At 40.0% G+C, this 16,457-nt stretch overlaps 1 protein-coding gene across 1 annotated transcript in view; it reads right to left on the bottom strand.

Annotated features, from left to right (window-relative positions):
• The window catches only part of LOC144053381 (alanine--tRNA ligase, cytoplasmic-like), a 28,613-nt gene that overhangs the window by 9,909 nt on the left and 2,247 nt on the right, over positions 1–16,457 (bottom strand). Inside the window, exons 2-18 of the mRNA XM_077567778.1 lie at positions 13,968–14,125; positions 13,698–13,886; positions 13,272–13,417; positions 11,736–11,927; positions 11,507–11,651; positions 10,160–10,305; positions 9,943–10,051; positions 8,824–8,974; positions 8,593–8,717; positions 7,974–8,118; positions 7,711–7,889; positions 6,206–6,319; positions 5,913–6,119; positions 4,627–4,811; positions 4,433–4,541; positions 2,494–2,607; positions 2,012–2,218 (exon numbers count right to left, since the gene is read on the bottom strand). Coding sequence (XP_077423904.1) covers positions 2,012–2,218; positions 2,494–2,607; positions 4,433–4,541; positions 4,627–4,811; positions 5,913–6,119; positions 6,206–6,319; positions 7,711–7,889; positions 7,974–8,118; positions 8,593–8,717; positions 8,824–8,974; positions 9,943–10,051; positions 10,160–10,305; positions 11,507–11,651; positions 11,736–11,927; positions 13,272–13,417; positions 13,698–13,886; positions 13,968–14,111 — 2,607 coding nt within the window. The 5' untranslated portion in view covers positions 14,112–14,125. The remainder of the gene's footprint in view (positions 1–2,011; positions 2,219–2,493; positions 2,608–4,432; positions 4,542–4,626; positions 4,812–5,912; positions 6,120–6,205; positions 6,320–7,710; positions 7,890–7,973; positions 8,119–8,592; positions 8,718–8,823; positions 8,975–9,942; positions 10,052–10,159; positions 10,306–11,506; positions 11,652–11,735; positions 11,928–13,271; positions 13,418–13,697; positions 13,887–13,967; positions 14,126–16,457) is intronic.

A 16,457-nucleotide genomic window follows, 5' to 3' on the forward strand; every position in this document is an offset into this window, starting at 1 on the left:
TGTATATGGTGCACAATTTTTTTTCGCATGGTCCTCAAATGAGCACCAGAGGTGATTGTTTGGTGCTAATTTTTTGTTGTTTGGTGCTCTTTTTTGTGTGTGAATGAGTCAGCACCGTCCTTGGTCTTCATGCTCTAGCAATGCTTTTATAATCGAGCACAGTGGAGGGAAGAGAGGAATTTGTCTTGCTTTAGGAGCCCTAAAAATGGTTAATAGGGTTTTATTTTTGCTCACGATGTCAGCACAGTTTAAAAATAAAGAAAAAAACGGACACTGTAGATATGTTTAAGTGTGAATCTTGATTAATTAGTGAATAAATGTTGATTGGAGACGTCATTTTGTTGTGACTGATTATCATTTTCGTCAGTTATCTGTTTTTAAGGGATGCACCGAAATGCTTGGCCAAAAACCGACCCCCCCCATTAAAATTATAATATTATTATAAAATATTTATTTAGCACTGGCATTTTAACCAAGCACAATATAAATTGAAAAGTGCCCACACCGCAGACATGTTGGCCAGTGGTACATTAAACACCAAATGAGGGTTGAGCATTTTCTGGCGGTGCGATTGCACTTTATAGTCAATGTAGTCCGCGCAGGCGGGCACGGATGCATGCGGCGGGACAAGGTGCGGCGCACTTAAAATCGCTAGCTCATCGGCTTTGGGAACGGACTGCAAAGTCACACACGGCGTCCTGTACAGGTCTGTCAACAACCCGGAGATAGCGGGAAGTCTTTCTGTGTTTAAAACTGTTGATAGCAATAGTGCTAGCATTAGCTAAAGTATTTAGCACGGCCACCGGTGAAAAAGTGGAAGCGTTCGAGGGGCTCTTATAAAATAAAAAAAATTAATTAAAAAAAGGGGAAGGCACTGCAGGGGAAAGAGTGTCTCACATGTACTACAGTACACGGCAGTTCTGTCTTTTTTTGACCCTCTCAAATGTTGTACATCAAGTAAGTCGACGCCCCTCTCCTCCAGTGTGCGCAATAACCCGGGAGCTGCTGCAACCGACCGGTGCAAACTCACACAGTAAAAAGCCAGCGAGAAGCGAGGCGGACACTCACCCCCGCATTCGCTGTTCAAACGGACGCTTGCCTGCAGCGTTTTTTTTTTGCTTGCGTCACCACAACATCCTATTTTGGCCATATTTTTTCGGCTTTAATTTTATTTGCGCCGAATGCCGAAAATGACAAAAAAAGCAATTTTCAGCCGAAAAATATTCGGTGCGTCACTACTGTTTTTAATTAAACTTTCAGAACAAACTATACCAGGGCCACCCAAGTGGCAATGCAATTTACTACTTTATAAAAACAGAAGACATTTAATTCATATTTAGCACATTTGTGGACCTTAATTGGCAACCGTTTGAGTTTATCCACATGGCAGCTTCAGCTCTTTGAGCACAATACTCTGAGCGGCGGTCTGGTGTCCAATCTTTTTTGCATAACACAACACTTTCACGTGGCGACGTACTTTGACGGACCATCGAAGCCGCGGTCGTGCCTTCGGTGTCATCCCCACGTTCGGCGGCTCGGCCACCGTTGGAGTCTTGCAAGCTACCGTTTCCATGAGAGCAAACAAAGTCAAGCCTGCCACATAACTAATAGTTCATTCGCACCGCGGTGGAAAATTCAAAATAAAAGCACGAGTAACACTTTATGGACATCGATGACTTGGGAGTCTTTTATTCAGAAATTAACCCAAGGAAGCAATCATAGCTTGAATTTGACTTTGAGAGGCTGCCCTGCCCGCAGATTGCTGAATAAACAAGTATTTCAGGGAGGAAGAAGCCCTCACGTATTTTTTTTGGTACTCTATTTACTCAGGACTTGTTTCACCCTTAATTGAGTCAGACTGCTGATAAATGTTGAACACTTTCAAGCATTTACAAGCACTACAAGCACCCAAAATTCAAGCACTTTTCAAACTTTGAAAACACAACATTAAAATCCAAGCATTTTCAAGGTTTTTAAGCACCCGTACAAACCCTGACAAATAAATAATCACCTTGGCCGAGGCCCCAGTTTCCATCGCCATCACCAGCAGCGGCTGATTGGGTCTGCTCTCGATCACCTCCTTAGTCTTCTCCAGGGTTCGCTTCTGGATGTCCGCCTTGTAGGAGCGGTCCAGGTCATCCATGGTCTTCTTCAGGCCCTTCAGGGTCTCCCGCATCTCATCCTTCCGCCACTGGGAGATCACTGCCGTGCCAATAGACTTTGCACAAGCCGACATTAAAAATCAGGGTACAGGTCACAGAGGTCTTGCCACCTCGAGGAGGGGTCATATGCCTCTTTTTCCCTTCAAATCCAATTCAACATTAAATACACATACCGACTAGGCGGTAGCTCTTAACTTGGAAATCTTAAAAGTTGGAGCACACATACAGTGAAGTTGCCAAACTTGCCACTATAATAATGTCCTTCCAATATCATTATGTCGGTAAATGATAGAAACAGAAGGCAAAACATGTTAAAGGTGCACAAACATACCTCTGTCATATCTGCAATCTCTTTCTGTATGTCCTTGTTGGGAAGAGTTTGCTGCTTTACTTTGTCTGCCAGGGCGATCAGAACTTGGTTCAGCGTGTCTGCTTTCCTCTGCGCCTGGTCAACAACAGGAGCATGCACATTACAGTACATCGGGAGTAAAGTTGGAGGTATATAAACACAGGTGCTCGTCTAAAAATTTGAATATCTTCCAAGTAGTTGAATAATTTCCATAATTCTATTCAAAAAATCTATCTTTCCTGGATTATACATTCAGGGCCCATAACTCAAGTGATTTCAAGTATTTATCTGTTTATTTTTACATTATTTGGGCTTCCAGCTCATAAAACTCATGAAAACAGAATGTCAAAAACATTTAATTATGTGAAGAAATCACCATGTATGCTTCCCAGTGTTTTGCATGAGATATGATTATACAAAACAATATGCGAATCTTCAATAGTTGGTTGGATTCCCTTTTGCCTTAACCACTGTCTGAATGCGCCATGGCATTGCCCGGGGGTCCTGGAAGCCCAGGCTTTCTTGACGCTTACTGTCAGCTCTTTGTTTTTGGGTCTGGTGGCACTCATTTTCCTCTTGCTAGTATTACAAGAGGAAACGTGTCTAATCCAACCAACTATTGAAGATTGACATATCGTTTTGAAAATATCGTCCATCTTTTTCCCCCCATGCAAAACACTGGGAAGTATGCATGGGTATTTCTTCACATTATTCAGATTTTTGACATCCTGTTTTAAGGGGTTTTCTGAGCTGGTAGCCCAAATAATGTAACAATAAACAATTAAATACTTGAAATCACTCGAGTTATGGGCCCTTAATCTACAAGTTGGACTTTTTGAATGGAATTACGGAAATTATTCAACTTTTCGAGGATATTCACATTTTTTGACGAGCACATGTACTTGACTTTTTACCTCTGCAACTTAAAAGTAGCCCTGTGTAGCAATTTGCCCAAAAATATCTTATTTTATACGTTAAGGGGCGTGGGTTTCCTTTTTCGGCCACAGGTGGCAGTGGGGATTCGAAATGCATTGCATGACAAGGTGTCTAAACTTTTGGCCTGTACTGTATGTTTGTAGTCAATGAGGATGTCGAAGATTTTGACGGCTTTTAAACGGAATGGACGTTGAATTATTACCATTCGATTCCCTGAGGTTATTACAAATGCGCCCCAGTATGTATTGATATGGGTGTCAACACATTATATATATATTTATTTTTAAATCAAACTTCACACAAGGAAATATACAATAATTCAAACCAAAAAATGTGTGAAAAGTTTGTGTTATTCATACATTACTTTGTTTGTTTTATTGGATTTCTTAGTGTGAAGTTTGTGGAGCTTTTAAACAAAAACATTGAGGTTATACATTTGTGTGAAAGCCACAGGTGTACGCGCTCAAATGTTTATGGAATTATGTTTCTATCTGCTTCGGCTACTGAGATATCAATTATTCAGTAGGCATTGACAATATTGTTGAATTTCCAGAAAACTTCAGGTTTTCGTGTGCGGTTCTAAACTCACCCATAGGTTTTAGAAGCATGTTTCGCCAGGCGCTTTAGGTCTTAATGGGTTTAATGCACTTACAAAAAACCCTGTGTGCTATGGCGAGAAATGCAGGCCTTTGTGCAATTGCAGCTTTTTTGCATTTTGTGGCCCTATTTTGTGTCATCTCTATTTAAATTTTAATAAGTTTTATATTTCCTAAAAATAAATTTGTTTCATTTGACTTCCATGAAATTGGCTTTGTATTTTAATGGTCATGTGAGCATCTGAAAATCCCTGCTCTACGGCAATAGCAATTTTACTTCAGTCAGCTTGTCTGTCAGCAGAACGCAAATCATGTTGACAAGTTGACCATAAACAACCATGACGAGTAATGACTGAATATTTTGCGCGTTTAAGAATGCGAGTCCCGACCTTCTGGGCTTCGCTTCCTGTCACGGCAACAATGCGACGGATGCCCTTAGCGATGGCCTCCTCTGAGACGATGACAAATGGTGCAGCATGTGCCGAGTTCTGCAGATGGCTGTGGATAACAAAATGGAACGGGACAGTTGTTAGCAGGCTGCGGGAGGAGGAGGACCAAGAGGAAATGAAACTGAAACGCTCACGTTCCGCCACAAAACTCAATGGAGGTGAGGGAACCAGCAGCATTGTTGGGATCGTCCAGCAGGTCCTGAACGGGGATGCCGATGGACACAACTCTCACAGGGTCGGGGTACGTCTCATCAAACACAGCGCGCAGACCCTGAATCGCCTTGGCTTCTGCTAGGGAGGCTTCCATGGCGTAAACAGGCTGAAACAAATTGAAAAAAAAAGAGTATGGTTTTTAGCAGCTCAGTTAAGTTTTATTTAGCTTGGTCTTTCTTTTATCAGTATTTGCCATTTGTCTTTTCTTTCAAACCTTTACGATCTCAATCTGTTCTTAAAACCTTAATCCACATTCAATCTTAGCTATTTTGCTAAACTTGCAATTTAAAGAGCAGTACCACTTATGTCAAAATAGAACATACTGTATTTGATTTGTGACACAAATAGAATCAGCCATAGTTTATTTTATTTCAGCACATAGGTCTTTTTTAAGCATAATTAAGTTTAAATACATTTTGTATAAATATGGTCCCACATAGTCCACTCTAAAGTCATTTAATAAAACACAAACATTTCTGAAACGTTTGAGATCCCTATTCGTAAACTACGCCGACGCCCATATTTGGACTTCCTGAATGGAGCGGTTTGCGTGTCACCTGTAGTCTTGTTGGTGCTGAGTGTGACTGTATGTATGGCTCAAACTACTGTAGAACTGAATGTACACCCAACCTATTAAAACTGCTCTTGAAACTGTAAGGGAAGTGGGAATAGTGCCCTGTTGTATGCGTGCGTGTTTGTTGCCCATTCATTATGGACAGAGCCAATCCGTTCCGCGATGATTACACGACATGGGTGTTCGCCTTGAATTTAAGCCTTTTTTTCTTTCCCACTCCGTGAATCATATGTGCTCAATAAAGTTGTCAATTCCTTTATGGGAAGATAATATAAAAAAATACAAACAGTAAATACAGCTCAGGTTACGATTTTTTTTTTAATGCCGTGCAGACATTTGCTGTGCGCTGAGAGGGTGAGAGCACTGCGCAATTGTTCACGTGCATAGCTTAGAGGGAACTTTGTTCTTGAGTGGATTTAAATTTATTGTAAACCACCAACAATAAAAGTTAAGTTAACACTAGGTTTAAATGTACTGTACTTGATTTTTTATTCGTAGCATCTTAGTGCAACACTAGTGGTACCCATACCACAATTTGAGAATCACTGATACAGTAAGGGATTTTACATTAAAAATACAAATACAAAACCGTTTGGATTCTATACTGTTGTTAGAGCTATTAGCACCACTGACCTTAGCATCCCTTATCATAGCACAGGCGATCTCCTCAGTCCGACGGACCTCCCCTGTCCTCAGGGCACCTTTAGCAGTAAAGTCAAAGCGAAGTCGGTCCGATGCCACCAAGGAGCCCCTCTGGTCTGCCTCGCCCAAAACTCCCCTTAGAGCAAAGTTGAGGATGTGTGTAGCGGTGTGGTTGCTCATGATTGGTCTGCGGCGAGCCTGGAGACATAAGTTGAGCAACTAAGATTGCCAAGAGCATCTAAGATGTTTCCTGCGCGTGCGTTTTCAGTTATTGATGAGCTCACCTCGTCCACGTGTAAGGTGACACGATCCCCAACCTTCAACGTTCCATAAATGGTGCCCACATGCAGAACATAACCTCCTCTAACCTGTGTGTTCTTCACTGAGAACTCCATTCGCTGCAAAACACAGACCAAGGTCACACATTTTTGGCTACGGGGAAAGAATTCCAACAAAAGAATTATACAAAAATTCTGTCAAAAGTATTAGTAAGAGGAAATCTGTATTAATTTGATTACTGTTTCAAATGATTCAAAGTAGGGCCCAACCGATTAACCGCCCGGCCGATTATTGCCCTTCAAACATCTGCCAAAACAATTGGCCGAATATTTTCCCCTTAAAATGTTCTAATCAAAGAAAAATGAAGTTTCTGACGCTGTGAAACTACCCTGAATGCACCATTTTAATTGCGTAGCATTAGACACTAGCAAGTGTGTAGCGTATGTTATTCTGTTGTCCCACAAGCGTCCTTTAAGCTGTTTAATGACACTCTAGTTGGAGTTAACTGCCAAATTAAACACACGACAATAAGAATAGCATCCACTGTATATTTAAATACAAAACATGCTTCGTTTTTTTTTTTAAACATTGTTAGCCTAGCGCCAATGCTAAAAGAGAAGGGAGGATCCCATTCAAATGCTAACCGGAAGTTAGCATTCACTTCGGGAGTGTTTTTCCTTCAAATAACGAATCTTTACACGCAAATGCTGTGGGAACACATACCCACAGGTAAGATAACACTACGCAAAGGCACAAATTCTTCCCAATGTGTGAAAAATGAGTTATTTTAACAGAATTCAATCATAACTTTCTTCTGTACTCACTTTAGGTGTACACCATGGATGCACGGCACCACACTGCCCCCAAGAGGCCAAAACGCACAGGAAAAGTCAGTATTTGTTCTTAGTGTTTTTTTCTAGTTGCTATCATTTGAGTATATTGTATTCATATTTCACTTTCTTATTTTTATTTTGTCATTGTCCTTTCAAGTTATATTTAAAGTTGATATTTCAACGATTCAAAGAATTTCTCTTGTGCTGATTTATATATCTGTAATTTTTTTGCTTATCAACTAAAGGTACAATACTGTTGGCATATCTATGCACGTATAAGTGGAGCTGTTTATGTGTAAGTTTGTGTTTGTTTGTTGTATTTTGTAAGGAGGTAGGACTCAATAAGTTTTTTACTTCTTTCTACTCCCTTTTGAACATGTAAGCTGTGCTTAATGATGATAATGTATGTAAAAAAAATACTTTTCTTTTAAATCTTATTTTAATTGCAGCATTTTTGTTGCTGATTTATATGTTCAATAAACAACCAAACAAATTTCAATCTCAATCAAATAATTGTGATTTCTATTTTTCCCGCCCAATTATGTACTAACCATATACAGTACAGCAGTAAGAATGTTTGTAAGGTTTTATTATTGACACATAAATCTATACAATAATCTTGTATATTTCATAAAATATTTTGATAAGGTCTTACTATGGACTCTGAGTGCACTTACATCCTCGGCATTGTCATCCTCTCGAAGCAAGTAGCCCTCATCATATGTCTGTCCACCCTGCTCGGCGTAGAAAGACGTCTGATCCAGCAGCACACCACATTTCTGACCCGTGGTCACTTCACCGCAGAAGGCGCGGTCATGGCGCAGGGCCAATACGGTGGCCGAGGTCTGTTGGAACTCTGACGACACATCAACAGAATGACGGTAAAGATTCAGAAGAGCATGCCGTTCTGGTTTGTGTTGGGTTTTTACTGGTTTAATACCATAGATGCCATTTTCATCAGAAGTGTATTTGTATTTGGGAGAATCATCTGTGGCAGGGATGTTCTTGTTTCTCAGCTCTTCAATGGCATAGATGTCCAACATGATGTGGTCCACGTCTCCTGCACCCTTACCCTGGGACTTCAACTGCACACACACAAAGTTTCATTACAAAAAGCTCTCTATAAAAATCGTACTAATGGAAGGGAAACTGCATAATTCTCACACACTACGAAAACAATTTTACTTATCTTACCAATATTGTATAGGCAGGCAGCACTTACATGTCTAAACTTGCCAAAAAAAGAATGTAATCATCTCGTTCCTCAAGGCAAATAGTTTTGCAATACATGTATATTAGATGCATGAGGCGCAAGCCCACATGTATTTTAATTATGAACTTCTTCCGTCTTGGCCAAAATGTCTTAGTACTCATGGAACGAGGATGATCCCTGAGGATGAATTCACTTTTAAAATCAGCAGGAATAGGTTTACACAGCCAGAGCATCATCATTGCTCAAGAGCACCTAGACTCTGACCTACATGTAGAATTTCATCCAACAGCAGCAAAGAAGGAACTTCAAAGGCAATACATTTTATGAGTATACAATCTTTCTTCACCTGTGCAGCCTTCTTCTCCTCTTCAAAAGAAGCCAGGTCCACTACCATGCCTTTCTCCTCTGCGATGAGGGAGGTTAAGTCCAGAGGGAAGCCGTACGTGTCATACAACAGCCATGCGGTGTCACCTGGACGCAACGATGGAGTAAAGTGCTGTTCAACATTCTCCATGAGCACATACACAGCCATGTTAAATCAAACAACTGGAAATGCTTTACATCAAGCATCTCTCACCTGGTAGGGTTTTACTGTCACCCATACTCATGATCTTCCTATCAAGGATGCGTCGCCCTCTGGTGAGAGTTTTGAGGAACTGAGCCTCCTCTTCATTTATGATGTCCTTCACAATTTCTGGATCTTTCTTCAACTCGGGAAATGCGTCACCCTGAAAAATAGAACAAAGGTTGGTGAAGAATACAAGAATAAGCAGAAAGATAAATTTGGTGTGGGGAGAATAGATGAAAAAGAATAATAATGATTTTGCCCAACAACACTGCCAGAAAGAAAATTCAGTCTTACTGGTTGGAGCTGAAAAGCATCTCCAAACTACAGACCAATTTAAGACTACATTTGCATCATTTTGTCATTTAATTGCATTGTTTATTACATTTGATGCTTGTAACAAGAAGTACTCAGGCCGTCTTTACAGAATAGTTTGTATTAGGCAGGGATGTGATTTGACCAAAGTGAAATTATCTGAAAATTTAGCCGGGGGTCTGGGGGCCGCTGGCACCCAGCTAGGTCCAGGGCAGTGCCCTGGTGGGGGGACACGGGGGGCTAAGCCCCCCGGAGCTCATGGGTTTCCCGTGTTTTTAAGTACTTTCAATGCACTCACATGACAAAGAAATAGACAAAACAACAGCATAAATTTTCAATGTATATTGAACTATCCCATATAAAATGGCAGTTTTAGTCAACTCAAAATCAGTCACATTCAAAAACATTGGACTGTCTTTGCTTTTAAAAACTATCACTGAGAATATCATCATATCTAACTAATGTGATTACTAAGTTAACACATAAATAATGTTGAAGAGTTCAAAATTCATGAACAAATAATTGTATCATGACCAAATGAAAAGTAACTCATATTAGAGCATACCACAAATGTCTTTGTTATAGCAGAAGATGTTATCTGTCGGAGTCATGTGCATACACAATGAACTACTAAAAAATAAAAAATAATAAAAAAAAATATATACTTTTTTTTTTTTTTTGGGGGGGGAGATAAAAAAAGCGGAATTCCGCGAATTAGCGGAAAAATCACATCCCTGATTAGGTGGAAAACTTGTCTTAACCGAATGTACACGTCTACCATATAACTGGTGGAGAGGCAGCAAACAAAAGTCTCACCAGGGAATTGACCACCACATCCACCAGTGTGGCAAAAAAGCCTTTCTGAGCGCCCAACTTTTCATGCGAATAACGGACAGCACGACGCAGGATTCGCCGCAAAACATACCTGAATGGAATAGAAAACACAAATTAAAACTTAAGCATAGCAAGTAAATTCCATACTGTAAATTCAGACTAATGAGTTCAAGTGTAATGGAGACCCACAAATTCGTACCCTCTTCCAGTGTTGTCAGGCCGCCCACCATCTGAAAGGGCGATGGTGATGGTCCGAGCGTGATCAGCAAGCACACGGTAGGCCATGTCAACACCATCAGAATCCTCGGCCCCTACATTGCCCGTGTATGGCCGAGCACCAGTACCCTAAAAAAACACACACAATTTCATGTTATTGAGCCGATGAACCAGAATGTTTTTTTCATTACTTCTGGAGAAAATATTAATTACCTTCTCCTAAGAGTTAAAAACCCCACTGTACAGTACAAAAACATGAGAATGAAAAGAAATAACTTGGTTTTATGAAGTACTGTACATTTGAGACAACACAAACATCACACCAAATGCAGTGTTCTTTTAAGGGGTGTGGCTTAGAGTATGACCTCTGCAACTAGTTTAGTTAGTCTGTGTGAGCGTAATGTAATTGCGACCTCCCCCTCCTTCCCTCAATATTGCAAATATGATTTTAATATGGAATTATATTTGAAGGTCCACTTGCCCATGTATTTTTAACAAACATAAGTGACTAATTAAACTTTATTACAATAAACAATATCAGATGTATTATACATAAATGTTTTAATTTTATAGGCTAGTGTTACACTAAAATGAAGCCAAATGAACCATTAATTAACATGAAGTTTCAGTTTATTTCATTTAGAGCTGTTAATTTACTTTCACTTTGCACTAGTATTTGACACATTCAATATGACAACATCGTAAAATTCTACGTGTGATGCAAACACAAGTCAGAAAGTAATAAATCAGATTACAACAGTAATGCAAAAAAAAAAAAAATGTGGCTTTATCATTTCAACTTCTCATGTTTCATGAAAAAATATGTTCACTTGTGGACTGCACTATATAAATAAATAAATTAGGGATGGTGGCTGATCTTGCGGCCATTTTACTAGAAATTAGAATAAAAGAAAATTCCCATTAGTTTCATGCAATGCTATATTGTGATACAGTCTATAAATCAATTATATATATCATTGATCTGTCATTGTTTTTTGGTGGAAATTGTATCTCTTAAAATTACTAGTAGTATAAGTGTTTGGTATTAGTGACTACTCAAGAATCGATTACTTGTACTGGTATCAGTCTGGAAAAAAACAAAATAGACAGTTCACATAATCAAAATAAAGCCTACCGAGCAACAGAAATTAAGCTTCAATGTAGTAGGATGCAATTTGAAAATTGCATCCTACCAAATTGGAATGTCAATTTGAATTCTATTGTTCAATCTTAGTTTTGGCCTACTGTACCTCTAAGTCAAGGTACTTCTCAAAATATGTATTTCAGCATGTGAAAGGAACACAATGCCGGATTTTACGTATTTGCATACCTTCTGAATAGCTTCAAAGTATGGGATGAAGAGGTCAGTGTCATAGTTGGACATCTTGTTCTGCAGCACCGACACCAAGCGCTCCAGACCCATCCCTGTGTCAATGCTCTTCTTGGGTAGAGGTTTCAGCACGGTCTCAGACTCCCTAAAAAGAACAGCAGAAAACTCCCAGGTGTGCCTCCAAGTCAAACTTGCAGGCAAAGTTGTTCTCACTCGGTGTGTACATTACCTGTTGAATTGGATGAACACAAGGTTCCAGACCTCCAGGACGTTTGGGTCATCCATGTTCACCAGGTGGGAGGCATCTCTCCCTCCAATGCGGTCATAGTGAATCTCACTGCAAGGACCACAGGGACCGGTATCTCCCATTTCCCAGAAGTTGTCCTTCATGCTGCCTGGGAGGAGGCGCGATTCCTCCATGCTGACGGAAAGAGAGCATGTGGCAAAAGACTTATTTCATGAGTGATTTTATTTCCCCATCAGTGCAATTCCTTTGTTTTAACACAAAGTTATTTCAAGCATTGCCTGAGAAAGGTAACACATTTATGGTGTATTCTAAGGATTTTAAGATCCTGTGTTTGAGTCAATTCTACTAAACTGCTATTGAAACTACAAGAAAATAGGATTAAGGTACAGTGGGGTATGTCACTGAAATTCAAAGCAGTTTGACCCACGGAAAATGTCAATTGTGTCTGCATCTAACAACATCATAAGACAAAACCCACAAACCAAAATGGGGAAACAAATATAAACAGCTTGTGTTTAGGAATAAAATAAAGTGACTTCAAAGGGGGTCTCCTTAGAGTGCCGGAAAGTCTGTCAGTAAAGTGTTTTTTGTTTTTATCCCCCCCAAAAAAAATACGATATACATGCATGCAACATTCAGGCTAAGCCTAAAATTCCAGTTTCTGAAACATTCGGGATAACCTGTTTACATGCATAAGAAGAAAATAGTTACTCCTGTATAGATTGGAAATTGAAAAACCCGTCCGAAGGCGCAACGCACGAACGTTATTATGCAAATAGACGTCATTTTCGCTTTTAACTTTCTACGTTCAATAAAAAACATATTTACGTTCACTCACCACGCTGAATTAAGTATTCGGTTTCCTCCTTGCTCTACAAGTGTGGTTCTTTGCTGCATTGTCATGGTTGTTTACCACTGCTTGAGTACTTCTTGTTGTTTGCATGACAGAAGCACAGACTTATATACACGTATTTGTATATGTGTATGTATATGTGTATGTATATATATATATATATATATATATATATATATATATATATATATGGCATTTTCGGCATAGATGCAGAAGATAACACAAAAACGTCACGAAGAAATCAAATTGATTTAATCCGTTTTGATTATCAATGTATTCAAGTGAGGCTTGTTTAGCACGTGGGACGGCACCAAGCGTCAACTCGTTCCTGTACTACAAAGACCTAGATTCCTTGCGAACAAGCGAGAAAGGAGAAGTAGCAGACAGCATACACACAAGGCAAACCAATGCCTCGTTCAATTGAGGTATTCCAAATGTGTTTACATGAATAAGAATTTTAGTTTCGGGGTTTTACACATGTTTACATGGCTTTTGAAAACCCGAATATTGGCGATATGTAAAAATACATTAGTATGGGTTAAGTATGCTCATTAAATTTGATGCATCAGTGTGTATGGAAAACCAAGCACTTAGGGAAGAGTTTCAATAGAACTCATCAATGCAACAAATAAAAAGAAAAAAATTGATCCACTAACATCACTCACCCTAGAGACATCCAGATTTCTTTGCACTCCAAGTCAGCCTCCAGGCCTGCGTCATTGTTGCCACCGAAGTAGGTGACATACAGGCGGTCGATGGAAATGCCAAACTCCTCTGTCAGCAGCTCCAGGGCCATCTTGCAGGCCAGATGCTGCAGCACGCAGTGGTAGAGAAACGGAAAGAGCAAAATAAAGGACAAAAGAAAAAAGAGGAACCTTTAGCTCAAGCTTTCTCCAGATGTAAATACCAGCAAGCTGTAAAAGGCAGCACAGGTTTACAATAAAAAGATTCCTACATTCAAAATATGAACTATGGTGCAAGGATTTTGCTACCTATCTATCTCAAGGACAAGGACCTTCTGTGTTAAGGTTGCCACAGTCATTGACTGTTTAATGCCAAAGTGACTGCATTATGTAGTGACACAGTCCTACCTTAAAGTAGTCACCAAAGGACCAGGATCCCAACATCTCGAAGAATGTGTGGTGGTAAACATCTTTACCCACATCATCCAGGTCATTGTGTTTTCCTCCTGCGCGGATACACTTTTGGGTGTTGGCTGCACGACGTAGCCTTGCCATGGGGTGGGATGGATCAATAGTGTTGAGGAAGATGGGCTTGAACTAATAGCGACAGAGAGATGTTCAAGTACATCACTTAAAAAAGCTTTTTGTAGACTAAGGTCCAATGCATGGGCAGTTCACCTGGTTCATGCCAGCATTGGCGAACAGCAGTGTGGGATCATCCAGCGGGATAGTGGATGAAGAGTGCACATACTGGTGCTCATAGCGCTTGAAGAAGTCTACGAACTTCTGGCGTATTTGAGCGGCAGTCAAAGAAGAATCCATTCCGAATCAGCTCTCTGGAACAAAAAAGGATTGATCCTAATTGATCTCGGTTAGCCGCCAGGGGGAGCAGTTTATTTCGGCCCGCAAGTTCGTTTGGTAGAGACCTAGCCAGACCCAGAGTGACTAACTTGGAGTGGCTTGCATTTTCCCGGTTGGACGCTATTTTGTGCAGAATGGATCATACGCATTTTTTAAGCAAGCGTCACGCTTTCGCTCCCTTTCTCTCTCTCCCGTGACTGCCGTGAGCTCTGTGCTCATTCTCGCTCCCCTCCCGCACTTTAGCCAGGCCTCTGGCGACACACAGCCAAACAAATTAAACAATACACTCTCAAAAGTAAAGAAAGTCAGATAGCAAAAAAGAGAGGCACAGTCACTTTTAGCGTATTTCCACTGGAGCCCAGCACTGCACTGCTCGGCTCGCTGGTGGGTCAGCTCAGCTCAACCCACACATGCACACCTCCAATGTGCATCTGGAACGCTGGGCGGAAGTAGCGTATAACCGGCTGCGACATTAGTAGAGCGTGGGAAACAACACATAACCAAAACACGGAAGCTATGGAGGACGGCGCTGCCCATTATCGGTTGCTCGTTCTGTTTTTTGTGGTGCTTCAGATGTGGCGTTTGTTTAGAGCTCGCAAAGCAAAGAGGATCGCTGCTGTGAAGAAAAGGACAGGGTTTTATCGTCAGAAAGCCCTCGAGGCTATACGCTGATAGCAGTGGAAGCGAAGAAGAAGACGAACACTTGTCGAAAAGGACACGGCTGGTAAGTTGTTCCCCCCATCCCCCTCGCCGAAGTCCATTACTGATGGCATCACAGGAACGACCGCCCAATCAACTGCCGTCCCCAGTGCCCACTTGCTGACACTACAGCCAAACGAGACACTCATGTAAAAAAGTAAAGTCAGTAAAGACTAAGAAAAGGCAATATTAAAAAAAAGGAGTGGAGCTGACGTGCCAAATGCGCCCTAACTAATCATCGCAGAGCCCTGAAGTGCATGTGCATAGAGAAGACAGAGTAAGCAACACCAAATGCAACACAAAAACAAACAAAATAATGTGTAAACAATGGTCCATTAGCATGTTTGGCTGATCATTTTTATCCTAGTAATTGAATGTTGTGGTATTTGTATTTGTTGGGAACAGTAGGTTTTACATTGATTGAGGGAAATAAACCCCATGCTGCTCAACTAGAAGGAAGAGATAAATAGCAGGACTTTATCTACTTTTTGGGATTTAAACAACAAAAAAGTAATTACATTGAAAACAAATATAGATATGACTAGTTTTTAAATGTGACTGAAACTACCTTTTGCATTTTGTACCCAATTTTGTAAACCCTGCCCTTGCTAATAGTAATTCAAGCACATTCCAGCACAAGGAAGTTAAAGTGAGATTGCAGTTCATTATTTGAAAATGAAAATTTGTCTTGTACCTTGCCTTATTATCTCCTTATTTAGGCTTTATGTTTAGAGAATATGACAGGTGGTCAAATCAATTTCTTTAGCATTTGACTTTATGTTTTCATAATTGTTCAGATACACTGATTAAGATCTAGTAAGTTATTTACATTTTTGATCATATACAACATAACTATTGACGTTGGTTACTTATTCAAATGTTTAATCTATTTTAGATCGATGCATTAATTTAATACAAATGAAATATACATCTTCATTAAAACACTGTAAACTAAAGTGGGCCGGTCTGAGTCTTGAAACTCCAGGGCTGAAAATGAGTCCCAGTCTGGAATACCACTGATTATCTAAATAATTTTGACTAATCATTAAAAGTGTTAAAAAAAGACAGAATGTTTACTGAACCCCTTATTCCATGATCCTAACATATTTAAAAATTCCCACCTACAATTAAGTAGGTGTGTGTTCAGGCAAGCTTTTTCAGAGGCATTCTTTATGATTATTTTACACCTACAAATTAGCCTCCGGCACTTTTCTTGAACTAGCAGATGCTCTAGTCTGGAATCTAGTAGTGCTACCTGTACATGAGAAGATTTGGAAAAGACCCTCATCTCACACCTGCTCATATTCAAAGACAAGTAAGAGTTTTTGGTCACTGCCTGGTCTCAGACTGAGATTTTACAAAGATAGTTAATTTTGTAGGGCTCTGAGGTCTGCACACTCGTGTCGATGCGCATGACACACGGCTGGCTCATTTGAATAACATTTCATGACGCATTTCATGCTGACAGGGTCTGCAGCATGGAATAAATTAGCAGAGCGTTTTTATTTATTGATTGACAGTTAATTCTATTTATATATTTTTTTCAATATTCATTTTTTATATTATATTATATTATATTATATTATATTACATGTATTTTGATTTTAA

This window comes from Vanacampus margaritifer, chromosome 6 (assembly GCF_051991255.1).
Source record: "Vanacampus margaritifer isolate UIUO_Vmar chromosome 6, RoL_Vmar_1.0, whole genome shotgun sequence".
Lineage (NCBI taxonomy): Eukaryota > Metazoa > Chordata > Actinopteri > Syngnathiformes > Syngnathidae > Vanacampus > Vanacampus margaritifer.